The following is a 24,210-nucleotide window of genomic DNA, read 5'->3' on the forward strand; positions in this document are numbered from 1 at the left end:
ACAAGCAGAGATGTATGGGGCACGCATGCAATTGTCCCCCAAACACAGCAGTTTTTCAGCATTACCAATAACCTGGATTGAATTAAGTATATTTGCACCAAAAGCAAAATAAATATTGCTTTATTTAATGCCACTAAAAGGTTGGGATTCAATTGCCCTTGGCCTGAGGCACCTTCCAGCTCTATTGATTGGCCAGTGTCAGCATGCCAGACAATCTGTCATCAACAGTCCCTGCAAAATGCTTAGGAGGCAGAGTGGGCTCTGCTGTTTGCTGTGTTATAGATGGAGGATAGTAGGCAGGGCCCTCTGTCCTAAGTACAGGGATAATGATAACACACCCACTCACCACCACCAAAATATTTAAGGCATTTCCCTCATGGCCTTTCTTAGATCATCATGACAAGGGGCTAACTCTGACCAGGGCTGTGGAGGCAGAGAAAAAGATGAACAAAAACATAGGCTTCATAGTCAGAAGGACTAGGGTTTGAATCCCAGATGCGCCATTTTTGTGGCTTTTGGCAAATTCGTCTGTTTTACTCAAAGGCCTGAAAGCTCTGGGAAGGCAGAGACTGAATCTATCTGATTTGCCTTTGAGTTCTCAGTGTCTGGTACACAGCAGACTCTTAATTAAACTATATAAACAGAGGCTTAGAGAGGTTAAGTAATTTGTCCATGGTCCAACAAGGACAAGTGACAGAGGCAGGTCTTGAACCCAGTCTGCACAGCCATAAAGCTTATGTTCTTACCTATCACTCGACTCTCTCATAACAGCTCTGTGTCTCAGGCCAGAGGCCAAAAGGGTCTCTCTCATGTGAGGTAGGGGGTGGATGCAACACTCTTACTTTTAAAATGAGGAAACAAAGTCTCAAACAGGAGACTAGCACAAGGGTACCTTTACGCAAATCGACAAAAAGTGTCCCCTCCAGGCTGACGAGTTACAAATGGGTGCCCCCTTTGGGTGGGTGAAATACAAAATGATGCCACTAGCCTGACCAGACTTTGGGTGCTGAGTTGCAGCCCTCTGACCCCCTTGACCAGGAGACTTTGTACCGTGCACAAACTGCACGTCCATACAAGGCACAGAGAAGTTAAACCACACAGCTAATAAGTGGCTATGCCAGGATTTTATCCAGGTAGTGTGCCTTGGAATTCACACTCGGAATCAGGAAGCTGCTTTCTCAGTCTTGGGCCAGGTGGCAAAGGTCTTGTCAGGTCCTAGGACTTGCCCAAGGTTACAGGGTGAGTTCATAGCATAGCCTGAATTAGCACTTTGGTTTCCTACCACCAAGGTTCAGCAAAGTCTTTACCCTTTAACGGTGGCCTTTCTGACAAGGTGGCAGCAGAATGGGACGAAAGGCTCAGATCACACCTGGAAAGGGATCATTTCCAACTCTAAATCACCCAGGGCTCTTTCTCCCAGAACTAATACCTAGAAGACAAGGAGAAGCTCTGCCATATTGCCTTCTCCTCTCTCCCTTCTCATGCAGGGCATGTTCTCCAGGGATTCGGGCTCCCTCCTTTCCATCTCCTGCTTGGCAGCAACTAACACTTGATCCCAGGGGGCATCCAGCATTGCTACTTAAAATAATTCTTAGAACGATTCGCCAGTGGGAAGGACCCAAGATTTCATAAAGCCTAACCCCCAAATTTCAAAGATGGAGAAACTGAGACCAAGAGGATAGAAGAGGTCTTCCAAGGTCACACAGATATGTAAGGGGAGAGTTGGAAGGAGAATCCAGAAACATGGGATTATTCTCCTCTATATAAGGACTTTTTTTTTTTTATATAAGGACATTGACAAGAAGTAAAAAGAGCCATCTAAAAAGGCCTGAGGGGGAATATTTTCTAAAGGAGCACATTGACACTTGGGGCAAGGAATTAGCTCCTTTAATGTCTTAAGTGCAAAAGAGCAAAGGAAATATTCAGGTCTCACAAGATCTGGGAGCTAACAAGACACTTTCCACCTGTACCCACCTGTACTAGGCTGAAAAAGTGGCTTAGATTAAGAATTCCGAGTGTGGACTTTGAGCCACACTGCTTGAATAAGAATCTGGCTCGGCCACTTATTGTCTGTGTGGCTTAACTTCTCTGTGCCTCAGTCCTGATCTGCAAAATGGAGGCTGTTCCTACCTCAGAGGGTTGTTTTGAGGATTAAATGTGACCATGCATGTATAAAATGATTCAGGGCAGTGCCTAGTTCAAGAAAAGCGCTACACACGTTAGCTGCCCTTATGGTTTTATCTTGGTATGACATTCAAGGCCCTCCACAATTGTTGTTGTGAGGTGCCATCGAGTCAATTCCAACTCATAGCAACCCTACGTACAACAGAACAAAACACTGCCCAGTCCTGCGCCATCCTCACAATCCTTGTTATGTTTCAGCCCATTGTTGCAGCCACTGTGTCAATCCATTGAGAGTCTTCCTCTTTTTTGCTAACCCTCTGCTTTACCAAGCATGATGTCCTTCTCCAGGGAATGGTCCCTCCTGATAATGTGTCCAAAGTATGTGAGACCAAGACTCGCCATCTTCACTTTTAAGAAGAATTCTGGCTGCACATCTTCCAAGACGGATTTGTTCCTTCTTCTGATAGTCCATGGTATATTCAATACTCTTCGCCAACACCACAGTTCAAAGGCATCAGTTCTTCTTCGGTCTTCCTTCTTCATTGTCCTGCTTTTGCATGCGTGTGAGGTGATTGAAAATACCATGGCTTGCATCAGGTGCACCTTAGTCTTCAAGTTGTCATCTTTGCTTTTAAAAGCTTTCAGGAGGTCTTTTGCAGCAGATTTGCCAATGCAATATACCATTTGATTTCTTGACTGCTGCTTCCATGGGCATTGATTATGGATCCAAGTAAAATGAAAACCTTGACAACTTCAATATTTTCTCCATTTATTATGATGTTGCTTATTGGTCCAGTTGTGAGGATTTTTGTCTTCTTTTTGTTGAGGATTAATCCACACTAAAGTCTTTGATTTTCATCAGTAAGTGCTTCAAGCCCTCTTCACTTTCAGCAAGAAAGATTGTGTCATCTGCATATTACAGGTTGTTAATGTGTCTTCCTCCAAACCTGATGCTGAGTTCTTCTTCATACTGTCCAGCTTCTCGGATTATTTCCTCAGCACAAAGATTAAGTAAATATGGTGAAGGGACACAACTCTGACACACACTTTTCCTGATTTTAAACCACGTAGTATCCCCTTGTTCTGTTCAAACGACTGCCTCTTGGTCAATGTACAGGTTCTGTATGGGCACAATTAAGTTCTGGAATTCCCATTCTTTACAATGTTCTCCATAGTTTGTTATGATCCACACAGTCGAATGCTTTTGCATCGTCAATAAAACACAAGTAAACATCTTTCTGGTATTCTCTGCTTTCAGCCAGTATCCATCTGACATCAGCAATGATATTCTTCGTTCCACATCCTCTTTAGAATCCAGCTTGAATTCCTGGCAGTTCCCTGTCAATGTACTGCTGCAGCCTCTTTTGAATGATCTTCAGCAATGTTTTACTAACGTGTGATATTAATGATATTGTTTGATAACTGCTGCATTCTGTTGGATCACTTTCTTTGGAATGGGCACAAATATGGACCTCTTCCAGTCAGTTAGCCAGGTAGCTGTCTTCCAAATTTCTTGGCAAAGATAAGTGAGCACCTCCAGTTCTGCATCCATTTGTTGAAACATCTCAATTGGTATTGTATCAATTCCTGTAGCCTTGTTTTTCACCAATGCCTTCAGTGCAGCTTGGACTTCTTCCTTCAATACCATCAGTTCTTGATCATATTCTACCTTGTGAAATGGTTGAACGTTGATCAATTATTTTTGGTACAGTGACTCTGTGTATTCCTTCCTCTTCTTTCAATGTTTCCTGTGTCGTTCCATATTTTGCCTATAGGATCCTTCTATATTGCCACCGGAGGCTTAAATTTTTTCTTTAGTTCTTTCAGCTCGAGAAATACCAAGCATATTCTCCCCTTTTCGTTTTCTAAGTCCAGATCTTTGCACATTTCATTATAATACTTTACTTTGTCTTCTCAAGCTGCCCTTTGAAATCTTCTGTTCAGCTTTTTTACATCCTCATTTCTTCGATTTGCTTTAGCTACTTTATGTTCAAGAGGCTTCAAGGACTTTTGACATCCCTTTTGGCCTGTACAAGCAGAATTCTAGGTTAAGTGAATGGCAATCTAGTTCAAATTGCCAGAATAGACAGCCATGGCCCCTCAATCAGTTCCCAGACTTGAGTCAGTTTACACAGACACCATCCCTTGAATGAAGGAGAGGCCAGGATCCCTCGAGAGAGGACCCCACTACACGGCCAAAAATTTATACTGTTACTATTTCTCCCAGCTTTCCCTGAAAGGATCTATGGCCTGTTACAAGAGTGACTGTTCACTGAGGAAAAGGAAATTATCAGACTTTTCGGGGATTACTAGACACTGGCTCTGAGCTGAACTAATTCTAGGAGACCCAAAATGTCACTGTGGCCCAACAGTCAGAGTGGGGGGTGTATGGAAGTCAGGTTATTAATGGAATCTTAGCTCAGGTCCATCTCACAGCAGGTCCAGTGGGTCCACAAACCCTTCCTATAGTGATCTCCTCAGTTTCAGAATGCATAATTGGAATACGCATACTCAGCAACTGGCAGAACCCCCCCCCCCCATTGGATCTCTGACATGTAGAGTAAGGGTTATTATGGTAGGAAAAGCCAAGTGGAAGCCATTAGAACTGACCCTACCTAGGAAAATAGTAAACCAAAAGCAATACTGCATTCCTGGAGGGATTGTAGAGATTACTGTCACCCTCAGGGACTTAAAGAATACAGGGGTGGTAATCCCCATCACATCCCCACTCAAATCACCTATTTGGCCTCTGCAAAAAATAGATGGATCTTGGAGAATGACAGTGAATTATTGAAAGCTTAACCAGGTGTTGACTCCAACTGCAGCTGCTGTTCTAGATGCGGGTTCATTGCTTGAACAAATTAGTACATCTCCTGGTACCTGCTATGTAGCTATTGATCTAGCTAATGCCTTTTTCTCTATTCTGGTTTTCAAGGAATACCAGAAGCAGGTGGCCTTCAGCTGGCAAGCCCAGTAATATACCTTCACTGTCCTCCTCAAGGGTATATCACCTTTCCAGACCTATGTCATAATTTAGTCCCCAGAGACCTTGATCACCTTTCCCTTCCGTAAGACATCACACTGGTCCATTACCTTGATGACATTATGTTGACTGGACCTAGTAAGGAAGAAGTATCAGTGACTTTAGACTTATTGGTAAGACATTTGCATGCTAGAGAGTGAGAAATTAATCCCACAAAAATTCAGGTGCCTTCCACCCCAGTGAAATTTCTAGAGGTCCCGTGGTATGAGGCATGTCAAGATAGTCCTTCTAAAGTGAAGGATAAGCTGTTGCATCTGGCCCCTCCTAAAACTAGAAAGGGGGCACAATGTCTGGTAGGCCTCTTTGGGTTTTGGAGGCAATATATTCCTCATTTGGTTGTACTACTCTGGCCTATTTATCAAGAGACTTGAAAAGCTCCTAGTTTTGAGTGGGGCCCTGAATAAGAGAAGGCTCTGCAACAGGTTCTGGCTGCCATGCAAGCCGCATTGCCACTTGGGCCGTATGATCTGGTTGATCCAATGGTGCTTGAAATGTCAGTGGCAGGTAGAGATGCTGTTTGAAGCCTTTGGCAAGCTCCTATTGGTGAATCATAGTGCAGACCCTTAGGACTTTGGAGCAAAGCCCTGCCATCCTCTGCGGACAACTACCCTCCTTTTGAAAAACAGCTTTTGGCTTATTACTGGGCCTTAGTAGAGACTGGGAAACCCTGGTGGCATAGTGGTTAAGTGCTACGGCTGCTAACCAAAGGATCGGCAGTTCGAATCCACCAGGCACTCCTTGGAAACTCTATGGGGTGGTTCTACTCTGTCCTATAGGGTCATAGAGACTGAATGCTTAACCTTGGGACACCAAGTCACCATGCAGTCTGAGATACCCATCATGAACTGACCTTCATTTGTCTGACCTACAGAGTCATAAACTCAGATATGCACAATAGTACTCCATCATTAAATGGAAGTGGTATATACGAGATCAGGCATGAGCAAGACCTGAAGGCACAAGTAAGTTACATAAGGAAATGGTCCAAATGTCCATGGTCTCCACTTTTGTCACACTACCTTCTCTCTCCCAATCTGCACCTATGGCCCCATGGGGAGTTCCTTATGATCAGTTGACTGAGGAAGACAAAACTTGTACCAGTTTATAGATGGTTCTGTGCAATATGCAGGCACCACTCAAAAGTGGACCATGGCAACACTGCAGTACTTTTCTGGGGTCTCTCTGAAGAACAGTGGTGAAGAAAAATCCTCCCAATGGGCAGAACTTCAAGCAGTGCACCTGGTTGTTCTCTTTGCTAGGGAGGAGAAATGGCCAGATATGCAATTGTATACTGATTCATGGGCCACGGCCAATCGTTTGACTGGATGGTTAGAGACTTAGAAGGAACATGATTGCAAAACTGGTGACAAGGAAGTATGAGGAAAAGGTATGTGGATAGATCTCTCCGAATGAGCCAAAGAATGAAGATATTTGTGTCTCTTGTGAATGCTCACCAAAGTGTGACCTCAGCAAAGGGGGATTTCAACAATCGAGTGGATAGGACGACACGTCCTGTGGAAACCAGTCATTCTCTTTCAGCAGCTACCCCTGTCATTGTCCAATGAGTTCATGAACAAAGTGGCCATGGTGTCAGGGATGGATATTATACATGGGCTCAGCAACATGGACTTCCACTCACTAAGGCCAACTCAGCTACAGCCACTGCTGAGTGCCCAATCTGTCAGCAGCAGAGACCAACACTGAGTCCCTGTCATGGAAATATTCCTTGGGACAATCTGCTGGCAACCTGGTGGCAGGTTGATTACATTGGACCATTTGCATTATGGAAAGGACAACATTTTGTTCTTACTGGGGCCAATACTTACTCTGAATACAGATTTGCCTTCCCTGCCTACAATGCTTCTGCTAAAACTACTATCCATGGAATTACAGGATGCCTTATCCACAGTCATGGTACCCCACGCTGCATTGCCTTGGATCAAGGGATTCACTTCACAGCAAACGAAGTGTGGCAATGGGCCCATGCTCATGGAATTCACTGGTCTTACCATGTTCGCCATCATCCTGAAGTACCTGGCTTGACAGAACGATGGAATGGCCTTCTAAAGACACAGCTACGGCACCAACCAGGTAGCAATACTTATCAGGGTTAGGGCAATGTTCTGCAGGAGGTAGTATATGCTCTAAACCAGCAGTCAACATATGGTGCAGTTTCTCCCATATCCAGGATTCATAGGTCCAGGAATCAAGGGGTAGAAATGGGAGTAGCACCACTCACTACTACCCCTAGTAACCCATTAGCAAAATTTTTGCTCCTGTCCTGTGACCCTATGCTCTGTGGGTCTAGAAGTCTTAGTTCCAAAAGGAGGAATGATTCCATCAGGAGATACAACACTGATTCCACTGAACTGCATGTTAAGAATGCCCCCTGGCCACTCTGGGCTCCTCATGCCTCTGGATGAAGAGGCAAAGAAGGGAGTTACTGTACTGGCTGATGTGATTGATCCTGAGTACCAAGGACAAATCAGATTGATATTACATAATGGAGGTAAAGAAAAGTATGTCTGGCATACAGGAGATTCCTTAGGATGTCTCTTAGTACTATCATGCCCTGTGATTAAAGTCAGTGGAAAACTACAGCAACCCAATTTCACATGACTTCTAATGGCCCAGACCCTTCAGGAATGAAGGTTTGGATCATACTACCAGGCAAAGAACAAGGACCAGCTAAGGTGCTTGCTAAGGGCAAAGGGAATACAGAATGGTGGTAGAAGAAGGTAGTTCTAAATACCAGCTACGACCATGTGACCAGTTGCAGAAACGAAAACTGTAATTGTTTTTAGTATTTCTTTCTTGTTTTGTTATACATGTATGTGTGTATATATGTATGTGTATATATATGTGTGTGTGTGTATGTATGTATACATACATATGTATGCATATCTATATAAAATGTCTATATATTTTTTTATATAGATATATAAAATATCTTTGGTTTCTTCCCTCTCTTATTACATTATTTATTACAAAATATAAGATATAAATGGGGCTAGTACATTTTTGGTTGTACATGTTAGTTGTATTGTTAGGTGCTGGTATGACTTTATAATCGTCTTTTTTAGAGATTATGTATGGTTTAAGAAGATGTGTACTAGTGCCAAGTTGGCAACGGATGGACTGTGATGATTAAAGTTATGTGTCAACTCTACTAAGCCATGATTCTCAGTGGTTTGGCAGATATTATATAATCATCCTCTATTTTGTGATCTGATGTGAGCAACCAGTCAGCAGAAAGTCAATCAGTTTCCTTGGGGGTGTGGCCTACACCTAATATGTATGGATGTTCTAGCAAATTTCTCCCTACACTCCGCATCTGACTCTTCATCCTCTGACCTCCAGTTCTTGGGATACGAGCCAGCAGCCTGCTGTATGACCTGCAGATCTTGGGACTTGCCAGCTCCTGCAACCCCATGAGCCAGCAGCCTTCTGCCAGATCTACTTTTTTGGGTTCATCTGCCCCTGAAACCATGTGAGTCAGGAGAAGTCTCCAGCCTGACGACTGACCCATGGAATTGCGACTTGCCAGCCTCAACAATAGCATGAGCCATTTCCTTGAAATAAATCTCTCTTTCTCTCTCTCTCTCCACTTCACTGGTTTTGCTTCTCTAGGAAACCCAGCCTAAAACACAGGCATTCTGGGTTTGACTCCTGGATATCTGCTTATTAACTGTGGGGCTTTGGGCAAATTATTCAACCTCTCTGTATGCTTCACTTTTCTCATCTGTAATATGAGGATAATACAAGAACCTATCTCATAGGTTCATGAGGTTGTTGGGAGGAGCCTCCCACTGCTTTCATTCGCGTAGGGAAGAGGGAACTTCTAGTCTCTAAGAGTAAAAAAGAATGGTCCTCTCCAGCCCCTTGCTGTCTCTCCCTGCTGGATGGTTAGAACTTATCTGATTCCTCAAATTGAGAAAAGCATCGGAGTCTGCCTGGCCTAGTCCCTCCTGGCACATCTCTTTTGGATCTGGGACACTGCAGGGAAGGTACATTCTGGCTTCCTTTTTGCCCTTTGGTATGCTTTTCTGGGAGGTTGCTCACTTCCTGCCCTGCTGGTGGTTGGTAGGGAAGCTGAATTTGGGGTGATGTAAAGGGAAACCAATTTTGGCCACAGATACAAGCCATGCCCTCCAAATTCACCTTTTATCAAGAAAAAAACTAATATTTTGACCTCTACTTTTCTGATCCCCATATTTCCTTCTAAATTGATAGAATTAGGATGGGAATAAGAGCAGAAGTGTGATTAATTATCATCCCTAAATCTCTAGTGAAAATGATACACGTGGAGACTGAAAACACAACAGTATCTGCAAGCTTGTGTAAGTTCAATTAATGTTTAGTATTATTATTATCACTGTTATTATTCCTTTGGCTTAGCACGTGCTACCATTCTTTTCCTCTGGCTAACTCCCATTCATCCTTCAAGACCCATCTCACACAATACTTCCTTTAGGATGTTTTACCTGACTGCCCCTATCCCAATCTTCCAAGATGGGTTAGGGGTGTCTCTTCTGTGACTCCACAACGTCCTGGGTTTCCCTCCACCAGAAAAGTTGTCTTTCTCTTTGAACCGTGAACTCCTTAAAACCAAGCACAGGGGCACAGCCAATCTCATACCTTCAGTGCATGGTACAAAGTACGTGCTTGGTAGATGTTTGAGGAAGGGAGGGAAGGGAGGGAGGATAGAAGGAGAAAGAGAAAGAAGAGAGAGAAGACACAATTTAGTTAAAAGGCTTCTGCTTTAGGAGGCTGGGATCTTCTAGAGAAGCAAAACCAGTGAAACATATATATATATATAGAGAGAGAGAGAGATTTATATCAAGGAAATAGCTCATGCAGTTGTAGAGGCTGGTAAATTCCAAGTCCATGGGTCAGGCGTCCAGCTAGAGGCTTCTTCTGACTCACATAGCTGCAGGAACTGACAAACCCAAAATCAGCAGATCAAAAAAGCAAACCACTAGTTTACAGGCTGCAAAGGCTGATGAATCCCAAGATCAATAGGTAAGAAGGCAGGCTGCTGATTCACAGGCTGCAGAGGCTCATGAATCCCAAGATTCACAGGTAAGCTTCTAGGATTCAGAGTAAGAGCCTCACTGGAATATCCATTTATATAGTGGGGGCAGGCCAAATAACCCCCCTGTCAACTGATCGTCTGCTCATAGCAGATTTCATCATGGAGTTGATTACATCATCATGTAACTGCCAAACTACATCACAACTGCCAAACCACTGAGAACCATGGCCCAGCAAATTGACACACAACCTTAACCATCATGCTTGTTAAGCAGAGACCGAGTGCCAGCAAAGGCACAGACGTGAGGAGAGGATGGGGGTGAGAGAGGTGTGCAGGAAGAAGCAAGGTGGACAGTGGGAGATAAAGCTGAGAAGGAAGTTCAAGGACATCTGTGCAGGCCTTGAATATCAGGCTAAAGAGCTTAGGTTCCTTCTGGTGGGCAATGAGGAGCCACTGAGGAAGTTTGCATAGTGAGCAGACACTATTCAAGCAGTGGTTTAGGAACTAAGACCAGAAATGATGAAGTTCTTGATTCTATCACATTGTTTTGCTCCTCCAGACTCCCCAGCCACTTATTCTGGGTTACTGTCTCCTCAGAGGCCTGTCTTCACTGTAGAATCAATTATTAAAATCAACTCTCTATCAACCCTAACTTTGAAATGCTATTCAGCTACTGGCAGGGACAGAGATGGGGAGCTGCCTCCACAGACATCTAACCATCTGGCCTTTGCCATGGAACCTGGCTGGGAAGCTCATTTGAATAATTGGTTTTGGCAATATGCACTTGTGGGTTAGACACCTGATTAGACTGCCAGCCCCAGTGTCCTTTCAGCCTCCATAGAAACATCACTCAGGTTACATAAATCAGAACAGTCACAGGGAGGTAAGGGTCTGTCTGGCCTCTGTTGTTACTCAGGCTGCATCTGGACTAGAAGGCTGGAGACCCTTTTCCAGTGTCATCTATGTGGTTCACTCTCTGTGTGACCTTGAGAAATTTAGCTTCTGTGTGGCTTGGTTTCTTCTTTGGTTAAAGTAGGAGATTGATTCCTGCTTTGCCAATGCCATTGGCTTTTTGTAAGGTTCTAAAAGTTGAAGCACTCAGCTGCTAACCAAAAGGTCAGCAGTTTGAACCCAACATCCGTTCCATGGGAGAACTATGTGGCAGTCTGCTTCCATGAAGATTTACAGCCTTGGAAACCCTTTGGGGCAGTTCTACACTGTCCTATAGGGTTGCTATGATCCAGAATCGACTTGATGGCAACCAGTAAAAGAAGATGGGGCGAGTTGTGATTGAGCACAAATGCAAGTGAAAATGGCTTAAAGATTTAGGTTGAGGTGAGCTCAATGTCTGACAGCAATGCGCATGTGGGCTCTATCAGAAGAGGTAGAGTGTCAGAGCAAGGCTTGTATTGGTCCCTTCCTACTCCTGCTCTACTAACTAGCTCTATGACCTTGAGGGAATTACTTCATCTACCTGTGTGTAAGTTCCCTAAGCTATTAAGTGAGAAAATAATTAAGCTGTTCCTAGGACTAAACGAAACAATATGCAAAAATTTACAGAACAGTGCTAGGCTCAAATGCTCAATAGATGTTAGCTATCAGCATCATTGTCATTATCCTAACCATTCAGTCCCACACACCACGCTTCAAAGATAGACAATGACGAATGTCTGGAGCATGGTCAGAGGACAGAAGGGAGGATTGGGAGAAGGATACATTTCAGATTATATATGAAAAGTTGGAAGAGTTTGGGGATGCTCAGCCTGGAAAGGAGGAGCTGGCAGTGGTTGGAGTGAATGGGGAATAGGTGACAGTGGGGACACACAATCTTCAAGCAGCTAAGGGTTATCTGCTTCTGCAGAAGGCAGAAGCAGAACTTATAGGTTGGAAGGTTTAGCCTAAACGTAAAACATTCACGGACAGTCAGAGCTGGTATCAGTAGAGCATGATGCTTTGGAAGGTAGGGAACCACCTTTTTCCTGGAGATGCCTAGAGATAAACAAGCAGAGGTGGCATGGCCATCACTCAAGCATGACTTCTGCCTTAGGTGCGGCACTGGACTAGATGCCTCTGAGCTCCCATCCCACTCCAAGACTCGATGATGCCGTGACAGAGGCACCAAGTGAATGGACCATGGCCATAGTGGGGAAGGAGGCACAGTGTGGCATGGGGTTGGCAGATCTCTCAATAAGGTGATACCTGCAGTTGATCTTTGTTTTCTGTTTCTAGCTTGATGAAAAATGTGCAATTCTTATGCTGTCACAGAACAAATACAACATTGACATGTGTTTTACATTTTACATAGCTGATTTTATGTTTTATTCTATTTTGGACAGTTTAAAATGTTTCTCTCCTTGGGATGTCCAGGTGGGAGTGGTAGGCCAGTTACATAGTAGTGTGTGTGTGTGTGTGTGTGTGTTGGAAATGCCTCCCCAGGTATTTCACCCTCTGCTACACTTGATCACATTTCGCTACCCAAATCCTTCTTTATTTCCCTTTTTATGTCTGGTGAAATCCTACACATCCTTCATCCTTCAAAACCCCCCAGCTGGAAGCACTCTCTGTTTCAGGAGACAGTGTAGGGAGAGGTTAAAATTGTGGCAGGTTAGTGTCTGTCTGACTGGGTTCAGAAATCTGCCTGGGGGAGATGGAGTAAGTTCCTTGGTACCTCTGTGCCCCAATTTCGTTCTCTATTTAAAATGGGACTGTAATACTACCTCCATCATAGGGCTGTTGTGACAATTAAATGAGGTTACCACATCTAATGTACAGCTAGTAGGCACCTAATGAACATTAACTATTGTGATATCTCTAGGCTTCCTTAGCATCACACACACCTCTAGTATGAATATTGGGCTGCTCATTGGCAAGGGCAGCCTCTGATTTCCTTCTGCTTCCCCAAGGCTCAGCACAGGGCCTGATACCCGGCAGGCCCTAAATGAACCTTAGTTAAATTGGATTTATTGCATTGAAGCACCCTTTGCTACAAGAGGATCTCCATGGCCAAGAGACATAATGATGGTGCAGTCTGTAGTTGGTAGCAGCGTTCGTTTCTGCCACTGGATCTGTGGCACCATGTTGTAAAGCAGAATCATTTCTCCACCACCCATAGAGGTCTTTTCCTCTCCCCGGCCTCCACACTCCCAAGAAGCACTGAGGTTTTCTGAAGATGAGAAATTTTGCAGCATCCTGCTATCTTTTGGGTAACTGCGTATTTATGATGACTAATAGGCAATTACTATGGTAATATTGCAATTCAGTATGTGTGAGGTTTGGGAAATGAGAAATTATGGGTAACTACTTTGGACTCATTTCTATGGTAACAAAAAAGTAATTGTCATTAAATACCAGTTATACTGAGGCTGTACCTGGTAATTATAGATTTTTATGCCCAGAAACATAAATAAAATCAATAAATTTATTCAAAGGTCTATGACTGTTTACTTATACATGGCTCGATGGAATACACAATGACAAGCACCTAATTAAGAAATGCAAACCCAACACAGAGTTTCATATCGTCCTATGGAGACGGAGAGCCTGCAAGCGACTTGTGTATTACAAATGCTCAGAAGAAAACTCAGTGGGGTACAGGTGGGGGTGGGTGGCTGTCTTCTCTGCGAAGGAAATGATGGGAAGGAGGAGGTGGCAGAGAAAGTGTGCAAATGCTGCAGTGTGTGTTGGCAGCCATGCCTACTGCAAGACACTGAGAACTACCAATAATTCTAGACTGACTTGGCCCATGATCTCTCCATCCCAATGGCCTTCCAGCCCTATAGGAGTCACCTTGCAGCCTCTCACCTCTGCAATAACAAAAATCATAGCATTTATCTCTCAAGCCCCGTAGGCTCCAGATCTCCCTAGAACTCTCTGAAGGAGATGCTCACATTGCAAAGCCAAAAGCCACACTGTTCTTGACAGAGTCTCTTCCCAGTGCATTTACTAAATGATGGAAGGAGACTTCTACCCCATTTTCCTATTCAAAGAGGTCACAAGGGAAAATGAGGCCAGGAGAGGAGAAAAGTCTTGTCTAAGGACAAAGACGCTCAGGATAGTGAGGAACGTTAGACACAGTCTAAACATTAAACAGCATATAAGGCAAAAGCAGTTTTGGAAGTGGGAAGAGTCCCTGAATACACCCTGTGGCCTTGAAAATAGCCCTTCAACTTCTTGGCCTCAGTTTCCTCTTTGCTGAAATGGAATTAATAAAAATTGGCCTTCCCTTCTCAAAGGGCTGTTGTAATGTTCAGTCATGATTTTTAAGTGCCTCTAAAGGTATAATACCTGGGCAACAGCAAAGTGTGGCTGTGAATCCAGAGTTTGCTAAAACCCTAACAGCAGCTCATCGGAATTTGCCTGTTGATATTCATGTCACAATAGCATACGACCAAAACAATTGAGGTTAGGAGGCTGTGTAGGTGAAGGTAAAGGACTGAGAGATGACAGCATCAGGTGATAGTTACGATACAGTGCGGATGGTAGCTTAGCACAGTCACTAAATGCTGTTGTTTAGTTCATTTATTTATTCAGGCACTGTGCCAGGCTTCAGGGACATAGAGAACAAGGTAGACAAGAGCCCTGACTTCATGGAGTTTACAGTCTAGATGTAGAGAAAGTCCTTAAATAGTCACATTAAAAAACACATGATTACAAATGGGGCAAAGGCTATGAAAGGATAGTACAGAGTGCTATGAAAGAGTATAATGGGAAACATATTTATATTGGAGTCTCTGGGAGGGCTCCTCTGTAAAGCAACATTAAACCTAAGGCCAGAACCAAAGAAAAGGCCAGTGTAATCAGAGTGTAGTAAGCAACACAGAATGCATGGTTACCCTGTGTCTTTAGTATATACCATAATATAATTATCTATTGTTATACACTTAATGTAACTGCTATAGATAGTTACTATAGAGTATACTATAGTTCTATATATTGCTGTTATAAATTTTAGTATAGGTCCTATATGCTGCTAGCATAAACCACAGTCTAGTACCATATATAGTAGTTTCGTTAGTAAATGTTGCTACTCTTTATACTAAAGAGCATTATCTATCATGGTATAGCTGCCATCTATTGCTATCATATGCTAGAGTGTATATCTTCTATTTTACTATAAATACTATAGAATAGGTACTTATTACATATAAACTTAGCATGATCAAGTATGGAAAATCTTCCTGATTACCCTTCCTAGATTGGATTACATCCTTCTTTAATGTGTAATAGTGTTAAAATAAATAAATTTTTATTTAGAACTTACAATGTGCCTAGCACAGTTTTATAAATGCATCATCTAACCAAATCCTCATAACTTTATTTATATTCCCATTTACTGATGAGAAAAATGAAACTTAGAGAGGCCTCGTAATATATCCAAGGTCGTACAGCAAGTAGGTGGTAGAATCGGAATTTGAAATTTGGCCTGACTGACATTCAAGTCCATAGTCTCAGCAACTGACCATCACTCCCTCCTCAAGGCCCTGCCTTCACTTCTCACACTGTAAGGGACTGGTCTGTTAAACTGTCTTTCTAACCAAGCAAAGTGCCTTGAGTGCAGGCCTGCCTCTTGTTCCACAGAGTCTGGAGTGTCTGGTGCAGGCCAGGCCTTAGACACATGTGGGACTGAGGTGCGAGCTGGGGTTGGGCTCAGACAGACCTGCACCCCACCTGCTCTTCCCAGGCACATGACCTGGGGCAGATTATTTAACATCTCTGAGGCTTGAGAGACCAAGCACCCTGACGGAACTCTATTGGGAATTCTACTGTAAAAGAACGTGTTTAACTCTGTGTTTCTCAAACTTCCTTGACCTCCAAACTCTTTTTCCCCCACAATACCTTGGTAAGTCCATGGGGAATACAGTTGTGGAGAACAGTGTGGCTCCAAGAGGGGCTGGGCTAGAAGACCTCTAAGGCATCTTGAAACTCTCAATTCTAAATCTTTATTATTATTATTTTTCATATTATCCAAAGCTTTAGTAATGAATTTTCATGATTGATAGGCTCTTTGTTGCTACTCGGGGCTGTTTTAGCAACAGGATTAATGCCTGTTGTTATAGTTTTTTTCTGACTTTCATAATGAAAATCACATATTCTCACTAGGAGAATGTCAGGGTTGAAATTTCAATATGAAAAAAATTTCTGTGGGCTGGAAATCTTTTATACTGAAGTCCCCAAAATCACAAAATCTGGAGCTTGATGACATGTAGAAAGCATCTAGTCCCTTGTTCCCTTCCTGTTGGCCACCTGAGACTTATACAGGGGAGGCATTTTGGGCAAGGTCACAGAGTGTTTTCTACCTCATCCTCCCCTGGACAGCAGATGAAGACATAAATAAGTATGTGAGTGGGCAGTATTGACCTCTGTTTGACCACTGCTGCTCTTGTAATTAAACAGAAATGTTAACATAAATCAAATGGTCTTTCCACCACCATTATCACTAAGGGTGCATTCTGTCTGGGGAAGGTGAAAGACATTGCTCTCTGTCTGCAGAAAGCCATAAAATCTGCAAATGTTAATAAACCATCACTTCTGCCAATTAAGAGGCAGCAAAGCTGTCTTTAATTAAGGCTTCATTCATCCCTTGAGCTCTCTGTAACTCAAACCTGGGGTACCAGGAAGCCCTCCTGGACCCAATTGCCTGTTGTGCTCTTCGAAAATAGTAAACCAGCTCTATGTAACATGAGCCTGACTGGGAGTCAGGAAATCTGGGTTCTGGTTTGAGCTAGGCCACTGACCTAGGACAAGTTCCATCTTATCTCTGGGCTTCTGTTTCTTCACCAGTAAAGTCATCCTTTTCATTCACTCATACCCATCAAACACTTTTTGAGCATCTACTATGTGCTGATCTCTTTCTGCTAAGCAATGGGGACACAAAAAGATCATGAAGGCTCAGTCCTTGCCCTCTGGTGGCTTGAGGTCCATGGGGTCAATGCAATGGGATAAGACTTGTTCAATAACCAGGCCTGTGGGAACTTAGAGAAGGGAATGATCAAGCCTGTTTTGGGGTTTGAGAAATGTTTTTCAGAAAAAGGAAGAAGGGATGAGGAGGTTCTGGGCAGAGGGCAGTATGCATAAAAGCATAAAAATGAGGTAGCATGAACCAGTAGGCCATGCCTGGGAGGACTCGGCTTTGCACAGAGTGGCTAGAGCAAGAGCTCTAAGAGGTGCAGGTGGGAGGTAAGGCAAGAGGGTGGGAAGTAAGGCGCAACAATGGACACCATGCAACAGATCATAAAGAGCCTTACATGCCAAGCTGAGGAGTTTGAGTATTATCTTGAAAGTTGTGGACCTAGTCAGCTCTATAGCTGTATAATTTGGGTGGTGGAGTCAGGCTGTTCACCATTTATTGGATGTGTGACTTTTGGCAAGTTAGTTGCCTCAACTGTGAAACAGGGGTAATAACAGTATCTTTCAGAGATGATTCAACGTTCTTTTGATGATCCACTGGGCAGTGGCTATAACTCATGGCACTAAACCAAGAGAAAGAGAGTTCAAGATATGAATGCATGAGTGAGTGTGCAGCTAGCTGATTTGCCCACACCAAAGAGAAATGCTGTTTAGATGATTCTCCAAGAAGAAACACAGAAATAAAACGGTAACCATTATAACCACCATATGATTTTCTGCAAAGCACATCCATCCCCACTATATCTTTGATGCTCACAAATGCCCTGTCAGGTAAGTAATTACTCTGTCATTTCTGCAAGGGAAACTGAGCATCAGAGAGGGAAAGTGAATTACCCAAGTTATACAGGAAGTAGGTGCTCAAATTAATAGTAGGTCTCCTGATTCCTGGTCCAATGAGCTGTTCAGAAAACCCCAGCAAGTATGTATACCTCAGGTGACTGTGTACAAAACAGCCAAGGCTCACCAGACACATCTACAAAAGTCAAGCTGAAACTTCCTGTAATGAACTCAAGGGTACTCTGAAAATTCTTCCTCATAGATATATCTCCTATTTCTTCTTGCTCGCATATCACTATCCTGTGACTACCAGCTTCCAAGCATTTTCCCCAGCCCCGCACCTGTAATTGCCCAGGTAGACTCCATCCGGGTTGAGCATTGGTGCAATCTTGAAGACCAGGTGTTCCCGTAGAACATGGGCAATCGGGTGCTGGCTTACGAGGAAGTCAATGATCCCTAGGGAAAGACAAGCATCTATGTTAACCTCAAAGTGTTTCAAGAAGGGGGGAACACACTGTTCTCAGTTTGGCACACAGTATGAGCTCAGTGGGTATATCTCTCAATAGGAGATATTTTACAGATAAATCTCTGTTTTCAAGAAACAGTTCAAGATATAATATTGAAGCCCACAGAAAGGAGGGAGAGAGAATTTCCTGCTTGAGAGACCAGGGAGGGTGTCCAAGGAAAGATGGCATTTGAGCTGTGTCTTGGAGGGCACTCCAGGTTTTGACAGACGGGGTGGGAGAGGCAGGATGACGCTGAACAATACATTTAGAAATGCTCACTAACGGATGCACTTGGCTCTTGTGAGTATAGAGTCAGAGGCCATAGAAATCTAAATCTTCATGATGCAGATGGGCACACCAAGAAGCAGAGAAGAGAAGGGATTTGGCCAAACTCACTTGAGGAGAAGATTTCTTTAATACTTCTCAACTCTGCTGCTTTCCTGCTTTGAGAATCCTCTGTTCCCAGACTTGAAGTCCTCCTGTCCTCCATGCTTCTCATTGGTACCAATACCACCCCGCCTCTCAGTCACCAAAATTAGAAAAATTGAATTCTCCCTGACTCTCCTCCAACAGCCAGACAGTTCCCAAGTCCCGTCAATCCCTCTTCCTGGGAATTTAGCAAATTTTCCCCTTGGCTCTCTCCCCCTACCCTTCTTCTAATCTAGGTGCCTGGATGATAGCAACCACTTCTCATATGTGCCCTCACCACCAGAGCCAGAGGGATCTTTCTAAAGTGCAAACCTAACCCTGTAACTCCCTCCCTGATGTTTTCTGGTGATGGTTGGTGTCTGTCTAAAGGGGAGAGGGTGAGAGAACAAACAACTCCAAGCCCTTGTCCCTGCCCTCCCCTTCTCCATGCTTCTCATTCTTCATCAGAGACCTGTAAAAATTGGGCAACACGGCACTCTTGAATTCTATGAAGTGATTATAATGCCAGAAAATGACAGGAGAGTGTAAACTGCTCCCAAATTGCAGAAGGGGAACGGACCCCTTTCTGGGCGGAGAAATTAGGAAAGGCTTTAAGGATAAGGAAGCTATTGAGCAGGGCCCTGGAAGATAGGTTTTGATAAGCAGATGGGAGGAAGGCAGCAGGGTAACCAAGAACAATCCATGTGCCCAGCGGAAGGCACTTAGCTCTTGGAATGATAAATCTCTCCACAGCGTGTTCCAAAGCTACTGTGACCAGTGAGGGACATCTCAGGCTTTTCATTAGGCCAGGGCTGAGGATCCATCGGCAGCCGAGAGCCAGTTGGACATCATTTACTTCTCGGCAGACACGGCAATGGACCAGATGCCCTAATTTATTTGTTGGTCTTCATATTAAAGCCACAGTTGGCCAGTAAACAGGCAGGGTAATGATGCCAGGTGCCCTTGTTAGGGGCTAATAATTGCTTAATCTGTCCACTAATTGACCCCGGCTCCCGGGGCGGCCCTCCATCAAGGAGCCAGCCTGCGCTCAGGGTCTGGCCATGATGCCTCAGAGAACGGCTTCTGGAAATGGAGTAGCTCATTGTGATCCATCCTCCTTCACAGATGAGCAGATTAATTGGGCTGCCAATTAGGCAGCTAATAAAAGAATGAGAGAAAACAAAGCCAGACCAAAGGCTGCTGCCGCCTAGAGCTTTCTCTCCCAGAGTGAGTTTTAGACCTATCTCTTGGTTTGAGGTTAACATTTCAACGGGAATCATTCCCACTGATTAGGAAATTGAGAAGAGACTTTCTGCTTTGGGAGTGGGGGTGGGATGAAGGTAAGGAGAGGAGTGTGAGAGGAGAAAGTAACAGAAGAGAGGAAATGCCACACTTGGCCATGGGACAAAAGCACTGCATGGGCCAAGGAAACAGAAGGAGTGTGAGCTTGTGTTCAAATCCTGACTAGTTATTAGTTAAAAAGTTACTAACGTTCTCCGACCCGGTTTCTCATCTTAATATAGGACTGAAATTAAAATACTGCCTGCATTTTAACTGCCTGGTACGACACCTGAACATTGTGATGAACATTAATAAATTCTTTTAGATCAGAGGCTAAAGGCAATGGGGGTAGTGAAAACCAGGACTGATTTTAGAACTAACTAAGAGTCCTGGTCTGTGAATTTTACTAACCATGGAATTTGGGGACAAGGATACTGATTTGGAGAAAACAACAAACCGTCAGAGAACCTGGGTTCTAGTTTTGGCTCAGTTATTGGGTGACATTTAGAAAGCCTCGGGGCCTACTCTCATCTTTACAATTAGGGGAAGAACTAAACAATTTCCAAGGAGGTATCCCACCCTTACAGTCTATAGCTTCCCCATCCAGCTATTTTATTCCTCTCCCCAAGAATAGAAGAATCCCCGTCCCGTCAATGAGGAGAATATTCTCCCTCTTGCTGGGAGACATGAGTAACCACTGAGGTCAGTTATTGTCCCTCCACTAAACAAGTTTGCCAGGTCCTTTCCTCTGAGCTGATTTAACCAGGAAGGTGCGAGGAAGCAGAATGACAGGAAGGCTGTAGGTTAGAGGGGCTGGAGGTGAATAAAAAGTTACAGGGAATTTGAAATTAAAACTAGGTGGCAGAGGTCATTGCCCTGTGTTGACCTCAGACTGGCCAGGTGAATCTCACCAGGCAAATCACAATTGGACCTTATATTCATGGTTGTTATTTCTCCCAGAGTGTTTGGTCAGGGCTGGGCACACAACAGGTACTTAATAAATAGCCACTGATGGATTGGTCCCAGGAATTCATCCAACCTTGACAAAGTATAAGGTTAGTTGAACTGATAATCACTCATCCACAAACATTCATGGACACTCTCTGTGGGCTAGGCCAATTGCTGGGCATTTCAAAATGAATAAGACGTTCCTGCTTCAGAGGGGCACATGGTTAAGACAGCAACTCCCTACATGCTCTGATGGGGAAAGCACAGGGAGCTGTGAGAACCCAAAGAGGGCTTCTATCCAGCCTGGGAGTCAGGAAGAGATCCTGGAGGACAGAGATTCAAAAGATGAGTAGAGTGAGCCAGATGAAAGGGGTGCCAGGGAAAAAGAGTTCTGGGCAGGGAAATACACAAAGGTTTGGAGGGGAGAAAGAAGCCTATTCGGGTACAAAAAGCTTTTTTATTCCAGAGAGTACAGCATAGTGGCTAAAAGCACAGACTCTGAAACTGGACTGTCTGGTTGTCTTAGTTATCTAGTGCTGCCATAGAAAATACCACAAGTGGATGGCTTAAACAAAGAGAAATTTATTCTCTCACACTCTAGAAGGCTACAAATCTGAATTCAGGGTGCCAGCTCCAGGGGAAGGCTTTCTCTCTCTGTGGGCTCTGGGGGAAAGTCCTTGTCATCAATCTTTCCCTGGACTAGGAGCTTCTCAGAGCAGGGACCCTGGGTCCAAAGAACACATTACACTCCTGGCTTTTGTCTCTTTGTGTTAGAAGGTCCTCCTGTCTCTCTGCTTGCTTCTCTCTTTTATATCTCAAAAGAAATTGACTGAAAACACAACCTAATCTTGTAGATTGAGTCTTGCCTCATTAACATAACTGCCTCTAATCCTGCCTCATTAACATCATCAAGGCAGGATTTACAACACAGGAAAATCACATCAGATGACAAAATGGTAGACAATCACACAATACTGGAAATCATGGCCTAGCCAAGTTGACACACATTTTTTTTTTAAATTAATTTTTATTAAGCTTCAAGTGAACATTTACCATTCCAATCAGTCTGTCACATGTAGGTTTACATACATCTTACTCCCTTCTCCCACTTGCTCTCCCCCTATTGAGTCAGCCCTTTCAGTCTCTCGTTTCGTGCCGATTTTGCCATCTTCCCTCTCTCTCTATCTTCCCATCCCCCCTCCAGTCAAGAGTTGCCAACACACTCTCCAGTGTCCACCTGATTTAAATAGCTCACTTCTTCATCAGCATATCTCTCCCCCCCACTGACCAGTCGTTTTCATGCCTGATGAGTTGTCTTCGGAGATGGTTCCTGTCCTGTGCCATCAGAAGTTCTGGGGAGCATTGTCTCTGGGATTCCTCTAGTCGCCGTCATACCATTAGGTATGGTCTTTTTATGAGAATTTGGGGTCTGTATCCCATTGTTCTCCTGCTCCCTCAGGAGTTGTCTGTTGTGCTCCCTGACAGGGCAGATGTCGATTGTGGCCGGGCACCAACTAGTTCTTCTGGTCTCAGGATAATGTAGGTCTCTGGTTCATGTGGCCCTTTCTGTCTCTTGGGTTCTTAGTTGTCGTGTGACCTTAGTGTTCTTCCTTTGCCTTTGCTCCAGGTGGGTTGAGACCAATTGATGTATCTTAGATGGCCACTTGTTGGCATTTAGGACCCCAGGCGCCACATTTCAAAGCGGGATGCAGAATGTTTTCATAATAGAATTATTTTGCCCATTGACTTAGAAGTCCCCTCAAACCAAGTTCCCCAGACCCCAGCCCCTGCTCCGCTGACCTTTGAAGCTTTCATTTTATCCCGGATACCTCTTTGCTTTTAGTCCAGTCCAATTAGGCTGACCTTCCTTGTATTGAGTGTTGTCTTTCCCTTCACCCAAAGCAGTTCTTATCTACTGATTGATCAATAAAAAACCCTCTCCCTCCCTGCCTCCCTCCCCCCTTTGTAACCACAAAAGTATGTGTTCTTCTCCGTTATTTCTATTTCTCAAGATCTTATAATAGTGGTCTTATACAATATTTGTTCTTTTGCCTCTGATTCATTTCGCTCAGCATAATGCCTTCCAGATTCCTCCATGTTATGAAATGTTTCAGAGATTCGTCACTGTTCTTTATCGATGCGTAGTATTCCATTGTGTGAATATACCACAATTTATTTACCCATTCATCCGTTGATGCACATCTTGGTTGCTTCCAGCTTTTTGCTATTGTAAACAGAGCTGCAATAAACATGGGTGTGCGTATATCTGTTTGTGTGAAGGCTCTTGTATCTCTAGGGTATATTCCGAGGAGTGGGATTTCTGGGTTGTATGGTAGTTCTATTTCTAACTGTTTAAGATAACGCCAGATGGATTTCCAAAGTGGTTGTACCATTTTACAATCCCACCAGCAGTGTATGAGAGTTCCAATCTCTCCGCAGCCTCTCCAACATTTATTATTTTGTGTTTTTTGGATTAATGCCAGTCTAGTTGGTGTGAGATGGAATCTCATTGTAGTTTTAATTTGCATTTCTCTAATGGCTAATGATCGGGAGCATTTTCTCATGTATCTGTTGGCTGCCTGAATATCTTCTTTAGTGAAATGTGTGTTCATATCCTTTGCCCACTTCTTGATTGGGTTGTTTGTCTTTTTGTGGTTGAGTTTTGACAGAATCATGTAGATTTTAGAGATCAGGCGCTGGTCTGAGGTGTCATAGCTGAATATTCTTTCCCAGTCTGTAGGTGGTCTTTTTACTCTTTTGGTGAAGTCTTTAGATGAGCATAGGTGTTTGATTTTTAGGAGCTCCTAGTTATCTGGTTTCTCTTCATCATTTTTGGTAATGTTTTGTATTCTGTTTATGCCCTGTATTAGGGCTCCTAGGTTGACCCTATTTTTTCTTCCATGATCTTTATCATTTTAGTCTTCATGTTTAGGTCTTTGATCCACTTGGAGTTAGTTTTTGTGCATGGTGTGAGGTATGGGTCCTGTTTCATTCTTTTGCAAATGGATATCCAGTTATGCCAGCACCATTTGTTAAAAAGACTATCATTTCCCCAATTGACTGACACTGGTCCTTTGTCAAATATCAGCTGCTCATACGTGGATGGATTTATATCTGGGTTCTCAATTCTGTTCCATTGGTCTATGTGCCTGTTGTTGTACCAGTACCAGGCTGTTTTGACT

General features: G+C 43.7%; 1 protein-coding gene across 2 annotated transcripts in view; it reads right to left on the reverse strand.

Annotated features, from left to right (window-relative positions):
- The window catches only part of AGBL4 (AGBL carboxypeptidase 4), a 1,457,453-nt gene that overhangs the window by 135,305 nt on the left and 1,297,938 nt on the right, over positions 1 to 24,210 (reverse strand). For both annotated transcript variants that reach the window (XM_023549621.2, XM_010591301.3), the window contains exon 7: positions 18,227 to 18,341. In XM_023549621.2, the coding sequence (XP_023405389.1) occupies positions 18,227 to 18,341 (115 nt within the window). The remainder of the gene's footprint in view (positions 1 to 18,226; positions 18,342 to 24,210) is intronic.

The sequence above is a fragment of the Loxodonta africana genome, chromosome 3 (assembly GCF_030014295.1).
Source record: "Loxodonta africana isolate mLoxAfr1 chromosome 3, mLoxAfr1.hap2, whole genome shotgun sequence".
NCBI classification, from domain to species: domain Eukaryota; kingdom Metazoa; phylum Chordata; class Mammalia; order Proboscidea; family Elephantidae; genus Loxodonta; species Loxodonta africana.